The sequence below is a fragment of the Bombina bombina genome, chromosome 2 (genome assembly GCF_027579735.1).
Source record: "Bombina bombina isolate aBomBom1 chromosome 2, aBomBom1.pri, whole genome shotgun sequence".
NCBI lineage: Eukaryota > Metazoa > Chordata > Amphibia > Anura > Bombinatoridae > Bombina > Bombina bombina.
In genome coordinates, this window is record NC_069500.1 from 559,784,351 (window position 1) to 559,802,793 (window position 18,443).

Consider the following 18,443-nt stretch of genomic DNA (forward strand, 5'->3'; position numbering starts at 1 on the left):
AGGGGTTAGTAGGTTTATTTAGTGTCGGCTATGTCGGGGAGCGGCGGATTAGGGGTTAATAACTTTATTTAGTGTCAGCGATGTTGGGGTGGTGGATTAGGGGTATTTAGACTAGGGGTTTATGTTAGGGTGTTCTTTTCCCCAAAGACATCAATGGGGTTGCGTTACGGCGATTGCAAGTGTTAGTTTTTTTCCCAACACTCTCCATTGATGTCTATGGGGGAAAGCGTGCACGAGCACGTAAAGTCAGGCCTTGGGTTTTGTGCGGTATGGAGCTTATCGCACCATACCGCACAACAAGGGAAAGTTTTTCAGTAACTTGTAATGGCAGCACTATGGAAAGTGCAATATCGCTAATTGTTTTGCATTATTTACTCATCCGGTATAGCGCAAAACTTGTAATCTTGGTGTTAGCAAGCAGGTGGTGGTGAGTTACTTCATAAAAGCACCATTTTGGGGGTATTATCCTGCATTAAAGTTTATGTCTATTAATGGGAAATTCCGGAACCGCATGACAGTTATTTTAGGGAGTTACGGTGCTCCAATACTCAGCGCAAGGCCTGCTACGGGTGCATTTTGTGGCGAGGTGAAAATGGAGTAAGATTTCTCCATTTTCGCCACGTAAGGCCTTGCGCTGTATATTGGATACCAAACTGCGCTGATTGGGTATATCACTCTATGGGCCAAAAAACTACGGCCGAAGGGTGAAATATACGAGCGTAACTTCTATGTTATTCCGTATATAGTATAACAAACCAGCGGAAAATTTGGCATCACCGGCTTTTGCGGGCGACGCTGCATATAGGATTGGGCCCTTTCTGTCTAAAGGGTCTTTAAAAGAAGTATTGTCTTCCAAAGAAATAGTAGTACATTTAGCCAGAGTTGAAATACAGTAGCCCCATCCACCTGACAAGACCCCCCTGCAGAAATTGGTGAATCTTTCTAGTAACAGGATTTAGGGCCTAAATAAGACCTAGTTTCTTTTAAGGTGGTAAAGTTTGAAAACTGGTGGTAACAAAAAAAAATCTCCATAACTTTACCACCTCAATGGAAACTGGGCCTAAGAGTATCAATAACAGAATCAGGGAAACCTCTCTGCGAAAGAATAAACCATTCAATATACATGCAGTTAAGTTGAGAGACTGAAGGTTTTTATAAAAGAATGGCCCCTGAGACAGAAGATCGTGTCTCAGAGGTAGACACCACAGGGAAGCGCTGGGCATCCTCACAATATCTGCGTACTAGGTCCTGCGAGGCCAGGCCGAAGCTATGATAATTTCTGGAACCTTCTACTGTTTGAGACGGGCTTCCACCCATGGAATAAGTACAACTGGAGGAAACAAGTATACTAGATCGTACTGCCATTGAGCCGTCAAGGCATCTATCAGCTCTGCCTGAGCATTCCTCGATTTTGAGCCGTAACTTGGCGATTTGTGATTCAGGTGAGAAGCCATGAGATCTATCTCTGGCAAACCCCACCTGTTCATGCTCATGACAAAGTAAAAAATCTGCGGATTGAGAGAACATTCCCCAGAGTTAAGGTTCTGACGACGCAATAAATCCACCTCCCTGTTGTCCACACCCGGGATATGAATGGCTGATATTGTACACTGATAGGCTTCCACCCATGCCAGAATGTAAGTTACCTCCTGCACACATTGATGGGCAAAACAGTCTCTTGAGAGGGCTAAACACCCTGGGCCTTCAGAAGGCCCCAAACTGCACCCCATCCCGGCGGGCTGGCATCCATGGCGATTATTTCCCAAGTAGGACGGGGAAAGCTCATGTCTACATGTCTATGGATATAGGATGAGGGCCTATCAACCACCGTAGAGACTGTCTGGTAAATTGGTCTAAAATTATCCGCTGATAACGATCTGAGTGATCTACATTCCACTGTAGGCCTCCGATGGAACCTGGCAAACAGAATGGAGTCAGACACCACTACCATGAGGCCCACAACCTCCATGCACTGAGCCACAGATGGAGAAACAGTCCTTTGAAGGTCAAAACAAGTCAACTGGAGTTTCCAGTTTGTGCTGATCTGTCATGGCTATCGAATCTATAATCACCCCTAAGAAACATACTCTTGTTTGAGGGATGAGAGACTTTTTGGAGTTGTTGATTATCCAACCATGTCTATGAAGAAACCAGAGTAACTTCTCTGTATGAGCAATTCCCATAACTTTTGTAAAGATTCTGGGAGCTGTAGCTAACCCAAAAGGTAGAACAGTGAACTGGTAATGCTTATCCAGAATAGCAAACCTTAGTTACTGATGATGGTCCCAATAAACAGGGATGTAAAGATAAGCATCCTTCAGCTCTATTGTGGATCAATCTTGAAGGACAGGACCCTTAGAAACTTGTTCAAAGTCATTAGATCCAAGATTGGACAAAAAGTGCCCTCCTTTTTTGGGACAATAAAAAGATTTGAATAAAATCCTTTTCCTTGATACACTACCGGGACTGGAGTGATGACCCCCATGTTTTCAAGATCTTGTACGTACCGAAGGAAAGCTTCGAAAGGGACGAAAAAGTACACCAGGTTTGCCTTTTTGTCTTGACTTCTTGACCTGAGGCAAAAAAGTACCTTTTCGCCTTGTTACCATAAAAATGACCTGGACCAAATAAATGTTTTCCTCTAAAAGCCAAATAAAAGAGTTTGCCGTCTTTAACGCTTGAATTCTACCCTGAATGTCCGCAAAAGAAGATTCCTTGGGGAATAGCTACAATAAAGAATCACACCAAAAAGCAACTGCTCCAGCCACAGCTGCAATAATCACTGCAGACTGAGATAACAAACTACCCTGCAAAAAAGCCCTCCTAAGGTAACACGTTTCCTATCAATAGGGTCTTTAAAGGAAGTACTATCTTCCAGAGGAATAGTCATCCTCTTAGCTAATGTAGAGATCACACCATCAATCTTAGGTATGGTGCTCCATAGCTCCACATGAGTCAGCAACAGGAAGAAGTTTTTTAAATGATGCTGCTGGGGTAAATGGAACTTTATGTTTATCCCATTCCTTGGTAATGATTTCAGTAATTAAAGAAGGAACCAAAAAAGTTTCAGGTGAATGGGACCTTGGTGTGAATATGAGGTGTAACTTGTGTACAGGTTTTTCCTCAGTTGGTTTAGAATCTTGAACTTCTAGAGTTATCAGGACCTAGCAGAAAACATAAATGTTCCATTTTGAACTGAAAAGTCATCTTCTCAGTTGTTTTTATCTGACTCTGAGGATACCTTACCCTCTGACGTAGAGGAAAGTCCCTCCAAATCAGAGCCTTGGGACCTAGCAACAGATCTAGCACCAGGAGAAAAGGTGCCCATGGATTCAGAAACACAATGCTTAAGCCTGCTTACTTGGAGGCGGTAAAGATTCCAGCACCTCAGAAACTGCCATAGACAGAGGAGCTTTAAACCCTTCTAAAAATTAAGATCTGAATTCTGAATACATATACAGTTACTTTACTAACAGTAGGAGTAACACTGGGAGATACAGAATAAGTCTGTAAAACAACAGTCAAACATGTATTTTACCAGAGAACAGACAATAATCTCCTTGCACAGTAAAAATGTTAAGGTAAAACAATATCCATGGTTGACTCCACAGGTAATACTGGAGTAGCTTCATCATTCCCAGTTTGCTCCAATATAATAAAGAAAAGTATAGGAAACCCATCAACTAAAGGAATAAACAGAAATCCACAGTATATGCTGGTATACATACTAAAGATAACCTTCCATAGCTCTGGCAAAACAGCTTACCCCCTCCTGAGCACAATCCAACAGTGTGGTAACAACGATGCGCTGAAACGCAAGGTGTCTGGCCAAGCTAGGTACGTCTGATCCTATCGCACCTCACTGTTGACTAGGAGGAAGAAGCCTGACCTGCGCCAAACACTCCAGTGGTGCGAAAGAATGAGACTTCCCTCTCAAAATGAAAAATGGAGTAAGACGTCTGTCCCTGTATATTCGGAGCACCGAGTAAATCAGATGGTAAGAGAATGGTTGGAAAGTAAGCAAAGCACATTCAATATACGGCACAAGACCGGAGAGCTGCTCTAAACACAGTACATTAGGGACAGAATAAACTTGTGCCCTTTACACACAGTACATTAACATATCACCCTGTCAGTAAGGCCCCCTGGCTGTATGCCTATGCCCTTATATAATGAAATATAAGAAATTTCCCAGTTAGACTCACTAAATCCATTACTGAGCAGAGAAACCTTACCCCTGTGCAGGACTTGTAGAGGATCCTTGTGCTGTAACTGATAAGCTGTAGATCTAGAGACAGTGTAGTACAAACAGGCTATTACATACTACTGCTCAAACTAAAAAACTCTGGTATTGCTGATCGTCCGTTAACCTGGTTTAGATCATATGTATCGGATCGATCACAATATGTCTCCATTTCTAACAGTGACTCCCTCCCTCTCCCAGTCACGTGTGGTGTTCCCCAAGGTTCCATTCTCGGCCCCCTACTATTCACATTATTTATAAATGATCTGCCTAATGTCTGCAAATCCTCAACGACACGGTAATCTATGCAAACAAATCTGATCTCCAGTGCTCCAAGACCAGTTCACAGAGGTAGAAAAGTGGATCTCAAAAAACAAACTCTTCCTAAACACTGATAAAACTGTCACAATGATCTTTGGAACCGGTCCTAAATTACACAAATTACAAAATTCCGACCTATGCATCAAAACAAAATCCAATTGCACGCTTACTGCAGTCCACTCTTTCAAATATTTGGGTATGTTGTTAGACCCTAATCTATCTTTTGGCCTCCACATAGAAAAACTTGCATCTAAACTTTATCCAAAATTAGGTGCCCTGTACAGGAACAAATCTTGCCTCAGCCCTACAGTAAAGGAAAAGATTGTACAGCAAATGCTGATGCCTATCATGGATTATGGGGACGTAGTATATGCACCTGCACCGCAAACTCACCTTAATAAACTTAATACATTGTATAACTAGTTCTGCCGCTTTGTGCAACAATTTAACTACAGGACCCACCATTGTGACATGCTAAAAGAACTAAACTGGCTGGCGCTGGAATCCAGACAAACCCTCCATCTTTCCTGCCTTGTGTTTAAGAGCCTTTCTGGGAAGCTCCCACCCTACCTGAGCAGAATGCTCTCCCCGGCTATTCCCACCTCCTATAACCTCCGATCCAGTACCAGCACATTATTTAGCTTGCCTCTATACAAAAAGAAAGCAGCTCGATCCTCCTTTTCCTACAGAGCGTCACAGTTATGGAATGACCTCCCGCACACTTTCAAACCTTCCCCAAGCCTAATATCCTTTAAGAGATCCCTCTCTCTATATATCTCAAAACAGAATGCACCTGTCATGGTTGATTATATATTTCCTTCCTGTTCTATGTAAAATGTTTGAATAAATTGTGTATTATTATTGTTTTTGAATTTTATTGTACCCTATTGTGTCAATGCAATGTTTTGTGGACCCAGGAAATCTCAATGTATACTTCCTGTTAAAATATTTTATAAATAAATAAATATTGTCAGCAATGGAGGAGGCTTGGGAAATTCCCAGCAACACAAGTGACCTACTGCATGCAAAGACTTTACTCAAAGAATTATATTGCACCAGCTCCTTAGATAATGACCCTCTTTTCAGGGAACTATTCACTGAGGGTAATCCGTAATATTAGAAAATTCTTCTAACATCTGCCGAGGCAAAGATCTACTGAGAGAGAAGGGGAAGTAGGAGGGATATATGAAAAGCTCTGGTAGGGTGTTTTAACCTCCTCCTGGTGGCCAGGTGATGTAATTCCCAAGAGTAAGGATCTCTGGACTTTTACTACCATTAGAAAGAAAAATTATTTCTGGCTTAGAACATTACATAGAGATCATGTCAAAGAAAGCATCATGCACAGGCAAAATTTCAGGGAGATTAACAACAGTCTTAAAAAAAGGTATTTCAATGATTACAAGGCTTATCATCAGAAACTTCAAAATCTTTAACCCCTAAAGTAATTAAGACCTCCTTTAAAAGAGAATGAATATGTTCAAATGAAACAAAAAAAAAGGAAATATCAGGTTCAACATCAGATGAGAAAATTTTGCCATCTGAAGATTAAACAGTATCCCTGGTCTCAGAGCACATAGCACTTGTGGAAGGTAAAATCTGAACTGACCTTTTTACGCCTGTTTTAAGTTGGGAGAGCAGCCAACTCTTCATAAACAACAGCCTTGATAAAATATTATATGGTGGGAGGCAATACCTTCTGTAATGAACAAACAGTGGGTGCATTAGTACCGAGAGAAACAACATTAGATTGGTCTGATTCAATTAACAAATCTAAACATGAGCCACATAAATGAGCTGGAGAAGGTACTGCAGCTCTCTTACAATAAGCACACCTAATAATGGTAGAAAGGTGTTCAGAAGACAGTTTCTTGGGTAAATTTAGAGACAGAATTCTGCTGCCCCATTATAGCATATGGCAAAGCAAGGCAATACACACTATAAAACTCCCTTAAAAAGCTAGTGAGAATGGAAACCACTTACCCCCTCTTAAGCAGCTTTTACACAAAAAAGTCACAGGTACAATGTGCACTAAGCGGAACTGTAAAATAAAACAGGAGGAATAAACATTACATCTGAGTGCGCACCAAAAAGATGAGAACTAAAAAGTAGATTTTGCAAGCCGAAAACCCGACTCGCGCATAACTGTGCGAATGTGCACTAACCCACAGGTAAACTATATGAAAACTAAAGGGACGTGCGGGAGAAACTATAGCAGTCTAAAAGAATGTGTGCTAATCCAACAAGCGTAAACCCAATGTGCGCAACCCCCGAAGCGCGAAAACCAGAGTCTGACACGCGCATAACAGCAAGGGCATAGTGAAAAGGATCCTTTCCCAGGGCTATATATGCTAAAAAGTTATACAATAGACACTTGTCCACTAGCAATCAATCAGCAGGCAGCCAAACCACTGAAACATATCAGCAGATGTTAAGGAATAGGAGTATATTGTAGATCCATAAAGGGAGGCAAAAGAGAAGTCCCTGCGACCAATTATAGAGGGTTTATGAAAAATGTCCCATGAGGTGAAAAAAAGAATCATAAACCATACCAAATATATCCCTCTGACAAGTACTGTACTCTGAGGAGAAACCCCTCTCACTGAAAAATCAAATGCACATCTTCATTCTTCAACCACCTCCAACGGAGACAAAGTAAATATTGAGGTATGTGTTCTATCTTAGGGGTTTTATATAGCTTTTGGGGTTTGGGAATTTTTGCCTCCTCCTAGTGGTAGAGAAGAGTAATTCCCAAGAGTAAAGGACTGTGGACTCTCACCACCTGTATGAAAGAAGGTCCATTGCCACACAAACTTGTAGCTTTGTAACTGTAGGAAAAAAAATCCTAAAATTTGTTCATTGGCATCCTCTGATTCAGCTAAGACTAAACGTATATATCTTTATTTTATTATTTTAAGTTCTTTTTCTGCAGCTTTGTCTAAAATTATGCAATGGGCTAATTCTCATATGCCATAGAAAAAGTGCCCAAATTCTCAAAATTAACCTCCAAAACTGTATATATATATATATTATAAATTAGACAACACAAGGTACTGATCTAGGCCATTAGATGCTACTACTTGGCTGCCAAATATGATCATATAAAAAAATTGTTAACTTTTTCACAAACCTTGGGTTTCTAGCTGAATTATTTACACACATCTACTGTGTTTTTTTTCATATAACAAATGGTTGCTGTGTTCTGTTCAGAAATAGCAGGCATGTATGGCTTTGCCTTAGGTTTTTGGTAAAAGGCTGTTAACTGCAGCTGTGCACCACATTTCTAAATTTCCTGGCAGTGAAGGGGTTAATCAGTTAGCTGTCGATGGTAATATTTGCTGTAGTTAAGTTATTGCCCCCCCCATCCCTCCAGAACAGCTCTGCTGCCTCCCCTCCACTGGTCACCACCATCTTACGTACTTACAGCCAATTTGCCACTACACAGGTTAGGGCTTTTTTTGTTTGTTTAATATCTAAGTAGATTTTTTTTTGTGTAGTGAAGGGTTCATTCCTCCCACCTTCCTGATCCCCCCCCAACAGCTCTCTAACCACCTTTCTCACGCTGTTTACTGCCATCTTTGTTACTGGCAGTAACACATTAGTACATTTTTGTTTCATTTTATTTAGTATACATTTTTTTCTGTAGTGTAGGCTTCCCCCCTTATCCTCCCCACCTCCCACTCAAACCAATTTTTGTTTTTCTGTAGGGCCTCATCCCTCCCTCTTCCTTCCAAACCCTTTTTTCCTGTAGTCTAGGGAACCCTTCCTCTCTCTCCTCCTCCTCCTCCACTGGACCGCCCACTCGCCTCCCTTCTTCCCTCCCACTCCTCCCACCGGCATCAATGAATGATTCTTACAGACAGTGACAAAGACAGTGTCACTGTCTGTAATGATTGGGCAATCAGGCTTCATATGGTAAGTGGCACGATAAGCGAGATGCAGATGCCCGCAGCCCACAAACAGCAAGTCAAGTGACAACCGAGACTGCAAGGGCAGCAAATAGTTCCAAAGTAGATCTACATTATGCGGTATGCTGGAACTTGCACAGAATGACAGATCGACATTGGATTGGTTAAAGGGGGTAAAGAAATATTAACATTTTGAGGTTATAAAATAAAATTTTACTTATATGTAGTAAAAGAAACTTTTCAGAAATCTTTTTTATGTTGTCCCTTTTTTTTATAATATAACTTAATTATGACTCCAGACTTAACACTGATATATTCCATATAGTCATTGGCTGCACACTCTAATGATCAATTAACAACTGTCCCTAATTGGCATAAAAAGAGATGGAAACAACTTGGTGGCACTCATTAATTGCTTTAAGGACACTAAAACTTTACTAATATAATTCAAAAAATATATATGTATATTATTCTCAGGCTATTCTTTGCTTTGAATACATGATTAAAATTAGCATTTATTAACATATTAGGGCAACATTACATGTGGTGTGCTAGCAAACTGACAAATTTGTCCGTTTATGAGCATGCGATAAATAACCAGCCATTACAAGTGTCTGGTTATTGCTACCGCAAGCTTGTGGTTGCAATTAGAGCTCAAAAAATTAACCAGAGGTCAGAATTCTGGTTAATTTTTTAAATGCCCCCAAAATTGCACCCAAAATAACACGAGGTCCCTATTAAAAAATAAATAAATGTAGAATTTAAAAAAAATGCACTAAGCCGTTTCTGGGGGCTAAAGTTGGCGGTTCCGGGGAGATAGAAAAGAAAACTGCACTGAAAAGTGCCTTTACATTGCAGTCTATGGGGACTATGTGTTCCCAGTAAATATATATGTACAGGGCTGGCCTTTGGGGTGTGTGACCTGTGTGGTTGCACAGGGTGCAACACCCCATAGGGCGCCTACATTGCAGACCGCAGCAAGGCTGAAGGTAGTTTTTTTTTTTTTTTTTTAAAAACAAAAAAACTAAATTTATGCAGCTTACCTGATACATTTATTTATTTCCGGATATGGTAAGTCCACAACTTGAGTAATTACTGTTGGGAATATCACTCCTGGCCAGCAGGAGGAGGCCAAGAGCACCACAGTTAAACTGCCAAGTATCACTCCCTTACCCACAACCCCCAGTCATTCCACCAAACGGAAATGGAGAAAAAGGAGTAACACAAGGTGTAGAGGTACCTGAGGTTATAGTAAAAAAGAACAACTGTGGACTCACCATATCCGGAAATAAATAAATTTATCAGGTAAGATATGGTGAGTTCACGGCTTGAGTAATTAATGTTGGGAACCAATACCCAAGCTAGGGGACACAGATAAATAGGGAGGGACAAGACAGGCAGTCCTAAACAGAAGGCACCACCGCTTGAAGAACCTTTCTCCCAAAAGAAGCCTCAGCCGAGGCAAACATATCAAATTTGGAAAAAGCACGTAGAGAAAACCAAGTTGCAGCCTTGCAAACTTATTCCACAGAAGCTTCATTTTTGAAAGCCCAAGAAGAGGAAACAGCTCTTGTGGAATGAGCCATAATTCACTCAGGAGGCTGCTGTCCGTCAGTCTCATAAGCGAAACAAATTATACTTTGTAACCAAAAAGAAAGAGTAGTAGCAGCAGCTTTCTGACCTTTACGTTTCCCAGAGAAACAGACAAAGAGGGCAGAGGACTGGCGAAAATCCTTTATTCGCCTGTAAGTAGAATTTAAGAGCACGTACAACATCCAAATTGTGTAACAAACATTCTTTGGAAGAAGAAGGATTAGGACACAGAGAGGGAACAACAATTTCCAGATTGATATTTCTATTAGAAAAAACCTTAGGAAGGAAACCTACCTTAGTACGAAGAACCGCCTTATTGGCATAAAAAATAAGATAAGGGGAATCACACTGTAGAGCTGAGAGTTCCGAGACTCTTTGAGCAGAAGAGATAGCAACAAGAAACAAAACCTTCCAAGATAACTTAAAGTCTATAGAATGCAACGGCTCAAATGGAGCCAGCTGTAAAACATTAAGAATAAGGTTAAGGCTCCAAGGAGGAGCAACAGGCTTAAAGACAGGCCTGATTTAAAAAGATTGCACATCTGGCACATCCGCCAAACGTTTATGTAGTAAAACTGATAACGCAGAAATCTGACCCTTCAGGTACTGACTGACAATCCCTTTTCCAGGCCTTTCTGAAGAAAAGATAGAATTCTAGGAATTCTAATTCTACTCCAAGAGTAGCCCTTGGATTCACACCAATAAAGATATTTATGCCATATCTTATAATAAATCTTTCTAGTAACAGGCTTGCAAGAATTAAGCGTTCAATCTCCAAGCAATCAGCTTCAGAGAAACGAGATTTGGATGAAGGAAGGGACCCTGAATCAGGAGGTCCTTCCTCAGAGGTAGTTTCCAAGATTGGAGAGATGACATCTCCACTAGGTCTGCAAACCTGTGAGGCCACGCAGGGGCTATTAGAATCACTGACGCCCTCGCCTGTTTGATACGAGCAATGACTCGTGGAAGGAGAGCAAACGGAGGAAACATATATGTCAACCAAGGAACCGCCAGAGCATCTATCAGAACGGCCTGTGGATCTCTTGACCTTGAACCATACCTTGGAAGCTTGGTGTTCTGATGGGATGCCATCAGATCTAACTCCAGCACCCCCCATTTGAGGACTAAGCTGGAAAACACCTCCCGATGGAGTTCCCACTCACTGGGATAAAAAGTCTGTCTGCTCAGAAAATCCGCTTCCCAGTTGTCTACTCTTGGAATGTGGATAGCAGATAGACAGCAATTGTGGGTCTCTGCCCACTGAAGAATCCGAGTAACCTTCTTCATGGCTAAGGAACTCCGAGTTCCTCCCTGGTGATTGATGTAAGCCACGGAGGTTATGTTGTCTGACTGGAACCTGATAAACTGGGCTGAGGACAACTGAGGCCAAGCCAATAGAGCATTGTAAATCACCCTCAACTCCAAGATGTTGATGGGAAGAGCAGACTCCTCCCGAGTCCAAAGGGTCTACAAGGTTTTGCCCTTGTAAGGAATCGCCAGAAGCTTGACTTTAGAGGAAACATTCGCAGACCAGGATTTCAACCATAACGCTCTGTGGGCTAGGACAGCGAAACTAGAAGTTTTAGCTCCTAGTCTAATAACCTGTAAAATGGCATCTGCAATAAAGGAATTGGCCAACTTAAGAGCTTTAATCCTATCTTGAATTTCATCCAAGGAAGTCTCTATTTGAAGAGAATCAGACAAGGCGTCAAACCAATAAGCTGCCGCACCAGTCACGGTGGCAATACACACCGCAGGTTGCCATTGGAGAGCTTTATGAACATAAATATTTTTCAAATAAGCCTTAAAAGAGCAGCTATCCTCAATAGGAATAGTGGTTCTCTTAGCCAGAGAGGAAATGGCCCTTCAACTTTGGGTACAGTATACCAATGGTCTTTAATGGAGTCCTCGACAGGAAACATTTTCTTAAAAATGGGAGATGGGGAAAAAGACACCCCTGGTTTCTCCCATTCCTGTGAGATAATCTCCCTAGCACGGTCCGGCACAGGAAAATCCTCCAAAGTGGAAGGTTCATCAAAGAAACTATTAAGTTTACTAGATTTCTTAGGAGTGACAAGGACAGGGGTATCAGAGTCATCTAAAGTAGCTAAAACCTCCTTTAACAATACACAAAGGTGTTCAAGCTTAAATATTAAGGATACCACCTCTCAGAAGAAGGATTTATACTGTCTGAATCTGAGATTTCACCCTCAGAAAGTCCAGATGTATCTTCCTCATGAGACTTATGAGAAATGGCAACTTGGGAAGCAGAACTGAGGACAGGCACCTTACTTTCTGAATTTCTAGATTTTCTCTTGTGTTTTCCCTGTAATCTGGGAATGGCAGCTAATGCCGCAGATACCGCTGAAGATACCTGGGCAGCAATTTCTGCTTTTAAATAAACTCCACTAGGAGTTATAGAGGAACCACAGGGCACTGCATGTGACACCATCGAGGCTTGGAACGTAGCAGGAGAAAGCTGAGGTATTATTTTAACAGCATCATCCTGAGAGACATTAGTAGATAAACTTGTACCGATAAGTTTAAAAGATTTTAATATTCAATTCAAATAAGCCAAGGAAAAAATACAATTTAAATTTTATTCCATATTATGATCGAACCCCAGCTAAAATTATGTGAGAAAAGTTAAGAAAAAACATTTAATAAACATCAAATAAACTTCTAAAATACCCCTCAGGTAACCCCACACCTCAATTATGGAGGTGCCTTACCGCTACCAATTAAGACCGGATCACCAAGAAATGGAGAAAAACAACTTTTTTCCTCAGAAACGATATGAAGTAAAGCCGGTCATGTAACCGCAACTGCCAAGCTCAAATTACTGCTGCGACACAGAGAAGCACTACTTCTTGGTACACTGAGTACAAGAAATAACTGTTTTTTCAAACCTGACCGTTTAAAATGTTGCATCATTTTATTTTAAAGCAAAGGGGAAATGAATAAGCTGCTGAAATAGAAAATTCAGCCTTACTTTCAATTTAAACTTGTATTGTTTTATCAAGTAAATATGTGTCAGAAATTAAAGCCTAATAAAAACATTTTACACTTTCTTTTTAAAAGAGTTTAAATGTTAGTCTCACACATGCTACAGTGCCTGCTTCATGCCCCAGTGTAACCCATACAACAGGATTATCTATGTCCCAATAAAAAGCAGTGTCTTTTAATTTGTTAAGTGCATGGTCTCCTCAACTGGAAAAAAAAGCACTTGCCTGCTCCGCTGTCCGGCATGTAGACAGTTACAAGGTATGAGAGGACACAGTTCCTCACAGAGACCTTTGAAAAAGAAAGAACAGAGTAGCCAACTCTGGCTTTCTAAACTAGGGCAGCAATTGTTAGGAAAATTCAGTAAGTACCTCTTTACAAGTTCCTAACTGCTTTAAAGCCACCACTACCTGACTGCAAGGAATGACGTGAACTACGGCTATACCCCAAAACTTGCTTGTAGATTAAATCAAAATTTTTCTTCAGACACCTAAACTTCACCTCCTCCATGCACCGAAGGCAAAGAGAATGACTAGTAATACTTAGCAGTTTAACTGTGGTGCTCTTTGCCTCCTCCTGCTGGCCAGGAGTGATATTCCCAACAGTAATTACTCAAGCTGTGGACTCACCATATCTTAGGAAAGAAATTAATTTTTTTTTCATTATTATTATTAAAGAGGGCGGTGGGGGGGAGGGACGGGGCTGCGGCGGCGAGTGCAATGCACGCTCAAGTGTAACACTTAGTACAGTGGTAGAGGACTTGGGGTGTGAGCGTAGCGTAGTGGTCTCACGCAGCGCCACATTTGTTTTGTGGGGTTGGGGGGCCTCATCCATATCACGTGATGTCGTGCAGTCCGCACTCAGACTCAGAGGCAGTAGTGAGTGGCGGGAATGTCACTCTGTCAGTGACGAGCAAGGAGAGAGGCTCAGGAAAGAGACAGAAGAGACAGTCCAATTGGTACAGCACACTAGAGATGAAGTGCTCGTATAGACAGGGGATACTGCCTAGACCCCAAACAAAATATTTCACAATGATTGTCCACAGCACTTCCAATTCTCATATACTTTTAATTAAGAAAATTGTTATATTAAAGGGAAAAAAATTTAAACACATTTTAATTTTGATGTGTGTCACACTTTTAAACAGGAGGGTGCTTTGTCAGGCATATTTATATATCTTGGCCTGAACATGGGGGGGGGGTTGGGTGCGCCACGGGAGTAGCCCGCACAGGGTGCCTGAACGGCCCAGTATATGTATAGGCTTATCTTCAATATATTTATATGTTAATATGTGTATATACACATATAAACACAAAAATATATATGTATATATTCATACACATATATTTATATTTGCTGCCCATCGCTGGGCGACTTACCCCCTTCACTGTGCTAGTTCTCATGCCATATCTCACGGCATGTAAACGAGGCTCCCATTGGAGCTTATGGAAGCGTGCACACATTTGTATGCGTTGGTATTACTAAGTTGAGTGCAAATATTGCTTTCGCGGAATCTATATTTTGCGCTCAATTTATAATCTATCCCATAATGTATTTTTACTAGGGAAGGAACTTTTTCAGGCATAAAATACTTCAGCACATTTAACAGTTTTCTTTCATATGCATTATAAGACATTTTTGAGTAAAATGACCTTTTAATGCTTTTATTTCAAAAGAAGGTTTAATTGATTGGCATAAAAAAGTTGTTTTCTCTGTAACTTAATAGCTATATTTTTTTTAGATAATTAATAACTGCTTGTGCCACCGTGCTTTCTAATTCTTTGTAGTGGATGGAATGTCTCCAACAATTACAGAGTAATATTACTTGCAAAGTAGCAGTTGCCAATGAATAAATGCATACCTCAATACTTGCAGTTCTTCTTCTGTATTCCTTAATTCATCTTTTAGACGACGGCATCGAAGCAATGCTTTTAACTCTTGCTGCTCATTTGCTTCTTTCTGGGTGAGCTGTTTAATGAAATACACATTCATTCTAGTTGCTGTTATGTTACAGATATCGATATATTCAATATTATTATAATCCAAAATAAATTTTCATGATTCAGATAGGGCATGCAATTTTAAACAATTTTCCAATTTTCTTTTATCACCAATTTTGCTTTGTTCTCTTGGTATTAAATCTTTCCCCCAAATGTATTTTTGGCAATATAAGTGTTTAATACTTGCACTATGTGTATTGGCAATGTGGGAGATCACTGTGCAGTGTGGGTAATATTCATTAAAGCGACATTCAAGTAAAAAAAAAAACTTTCATGATTTAAATAGGGCATGTAATTTTAAACAACTTTCCAATTACCTTTTATTACCAATTTTGCTTTGTTCTCTTGGTATTCTTAGTAGAAAGCTAAACCTAGGAGGTTCATATGTTAATTTCTTAGACCTTGAAGGCCACCTCTAATCTGAAAGCATTTTGACAGTTTTTCACCACTAGAGGGCGTTAGTTCATGTGTTTCACATAGATAACATTGAGCTCAGGCACGTGAAGCTCCTAGGAGTCAGCACTGATTGGCTAAAAATGCAAGTCTGTTAAAAGAACTGAAATAAGGGGGCAGTTTGCAGAGGCTTAGATACAAGGTAATCACAGAGGTAAAATGTATATTAATATAACTGTGTTGGTTATGCAAAACTGGGGAATGGTTAATAAAGGGATTATCTACCTTTGTAAACAACAAAAATTCTGATGTTTACTGTCCCTTTAAGTTGTGTATTACTGGCAATTTATGAGTAAAACTAATGCACTGTTGTTACTGTGTGTTACAGGCAATATAAGCATTAAATCAATGTACTTTACGGGCTTTACTGTTTCTTTAATACACCTTAAAATTAAAAAAGGTAGCATGGACAAAGGTAGCAGGGAAAATTTGTTTTTGGGTGCACACTATCACAAAAACCTTACTACCCCTGACTTAATATACTAAATTATTTGACTCATATAGCTTATATAGAACCTAAAAAGGTATTACATTATATTGATAACCATTAAAGGGACATGAAACCCAAAATATTTCTTTCATTATTCAGATAGAACATAAAATACTTAACAACTTTCCAATTTACTTCTATTATCCATCTTGCTTTGTTTTTTGGTATCCTTTATTAAAGTAGCAGTAATGCACTATTGGAACTAGCTGAACACATCAGTAAGCCAATGATAAGAGGTACATATATGCAGCCACCAATCAGCAGCTAACTTCCAGCTCCTGAGTCTATCTAGATATGATTTTCAACAAAGGATACCAAGAGATGAAAACACATGAGATAATAAAAGTCAATTGGAAAGTTCTTTAAAAGTGTATTCTCTATCTGAATCAAGAAATAAAAATGTTGTTTTTTTTTATTATGAGGTTGGTGGCTTTGCTATTTGTGCATGTAATCACAGGTAAAATTCGTTTTATGTATTGCAGTGCAAGTATGTAAATGGTTAATTGGGAACAATTTAATAGGAGACGTGAACTGTCCCTTTAACTTCCTAACAAATTGATTTATATTAATCATAGTTTCAAATTTATTGAGTCTACTTGTGGGTGCAAATGAAAGACCTTTGCTTAAAACATTTCTTCTTTTTTAAGAAAGAGAATACAAAATGGGAAAATCTACCAAAATCAAATTGGGACACATATAACAGTCGAACACCTAGGAATCATGCAAACATTTCAAATAAAATAGAATGGAAAGGAGAGAGGGATGGTACGGGGGAGGTAATAAATATGATCAGAGGGACAATGGGAGATATAGAATAAACAGAAGATATGAAAACAATTGGAGAGCGAGAAATACAGAGAGGAATAATTATTGTGGTCATTATTATTATCATGACCATGATAATTATCATAACAGAACAGCTTACCAAAATAGAGTTTAACCCAATATCAAAACAGAGAAGGGTATAGAGAGGGTAGAAACTGGGCAAAATATAACTCAGGAACAAATCACTCTAAAGAATCCAATTGGGATATACCTGTACATAATAAATATGAACCCCGATGAATCAAGATTCTACAGATTCACAGGATACTTTTTTAGAGGTGGGCTCTCAAACACTGGGTACATCAAGTTGCAAATAGAAAACCAAAAAAGAAAGGAAAATCAGAGGAAAAGAAGAATAGAGGTTGTAGAGGAGGAAGAAGAAATAATAAAAAGTCACAAAAGACAAAAATAACACCCAACGAGACCAATTGTGGTATATTTAATCTGAGTGATGTTCAATTAAACAAAGAATAAGAAAGAATTTTCTGTGGGATAGTCATTGTTTTGGTGGAGTCTATTTCAATTGACTCTAAATTCTCATTCACAATGGTAGTTGGTTCACCAGGACTTTTTAACTATTGCATAGTCGCCCTCATCTCTTTCCAACTTTTTCCATTTTCCATTATTGATATTAGAGCTTAATTCTTTGATGTTTTTAATTATTTTGGGTTGTCTTGCTTTAAATAAATAATCTTAATGTTAATTTTCAAGCGATCTAGTCCTTGCTTTCATGATTACTTTCATGAGATTAATAGAGGCCCTTTCAAAAATACCATACCATTTATCAGCATGGTCTTGGTCTAGTTCCAATGTACAATTGTTCTTTAGTCGTAAACCCGTAGGTACCATATTCAAATCTATGTATTTTTGCATAAACATAAGTTCTACTTTCTGTTTAATTTCCTTTGTCATAATGTCCTCTAATTCGCATAGACTAAATGAAAGGTTGAATGTAGATGAAGGTGCAGTATTTTTAGTAATGACTATATCTGCCAATAACGTTTCTCATAATAGCCTTGTACTGATGAAAATCAGAAAAAGAGGTTCACAAGACAAAGCAGAAAGCTCAGAGGCTCCTCTAGCAGAATAACTAGTTAAAGGGACAGTCTACAATAGAATTTTTATTTTTTTAAAAGATAAATAATCCCTTTATTACCCATTCCCCAGTTTTGCATAACCAACACAGTTATATTAATATATTTTTTCCTTGTATCTAAGCATCTTCTGGCAGCCCTCTAATCACATGACTGTGACTATTTAAAATCTATTGAGCTGCATTTAGTATTGCGTTGTGCTAAATCTTAAATAACTTCCCAGGCGTTAACAAATTGTTATCTATATGGTCCACATGAACTAGCAGTCTTCTGTTGTGAAAAGCAAATACAAAAGCATGTGATTAAGAGGCTGTCAATAGAGCATTTGAAACAGGCAGAAATTTAGAGGTTTAAATGTTATAAAGTAAATTAATCTAGCAATGTTGGTTGCGCAAAGCTGCTAATGATAAAATTGCATCATGATTTTACTTTTAATTGCATATTTGGAGAGAAGATGATATATATATTATTAGTATTATCAGTTAGATTCCGCAGCACTATAAACATAGGAATAAT

General features: G+C 39.3%; 1 protein-coding gene across 1 annotated transcript in view; it reads right to left on the reverse strand.

Annotated features, from left to right (window-relative positions):
- AOPEP (aminopeptidase O (putative)) overlaps window positions 1–18,443 on the reverse strand; it is a 1,396,509-nt gene that overhangs the window by 638,726 nt on the left and 739,340 nt on the right. The window contains exon 7 of the mRNA XM_053702422.1: window positions 14,927–15,033. Coding sequence (XP_053558397.1) covers window positions 14,927–15,033 — 107 coding nt within the window. The remainder of the gene's footprint in view (window positions 1–14,926; window positions 15,034–18,443) is intronic.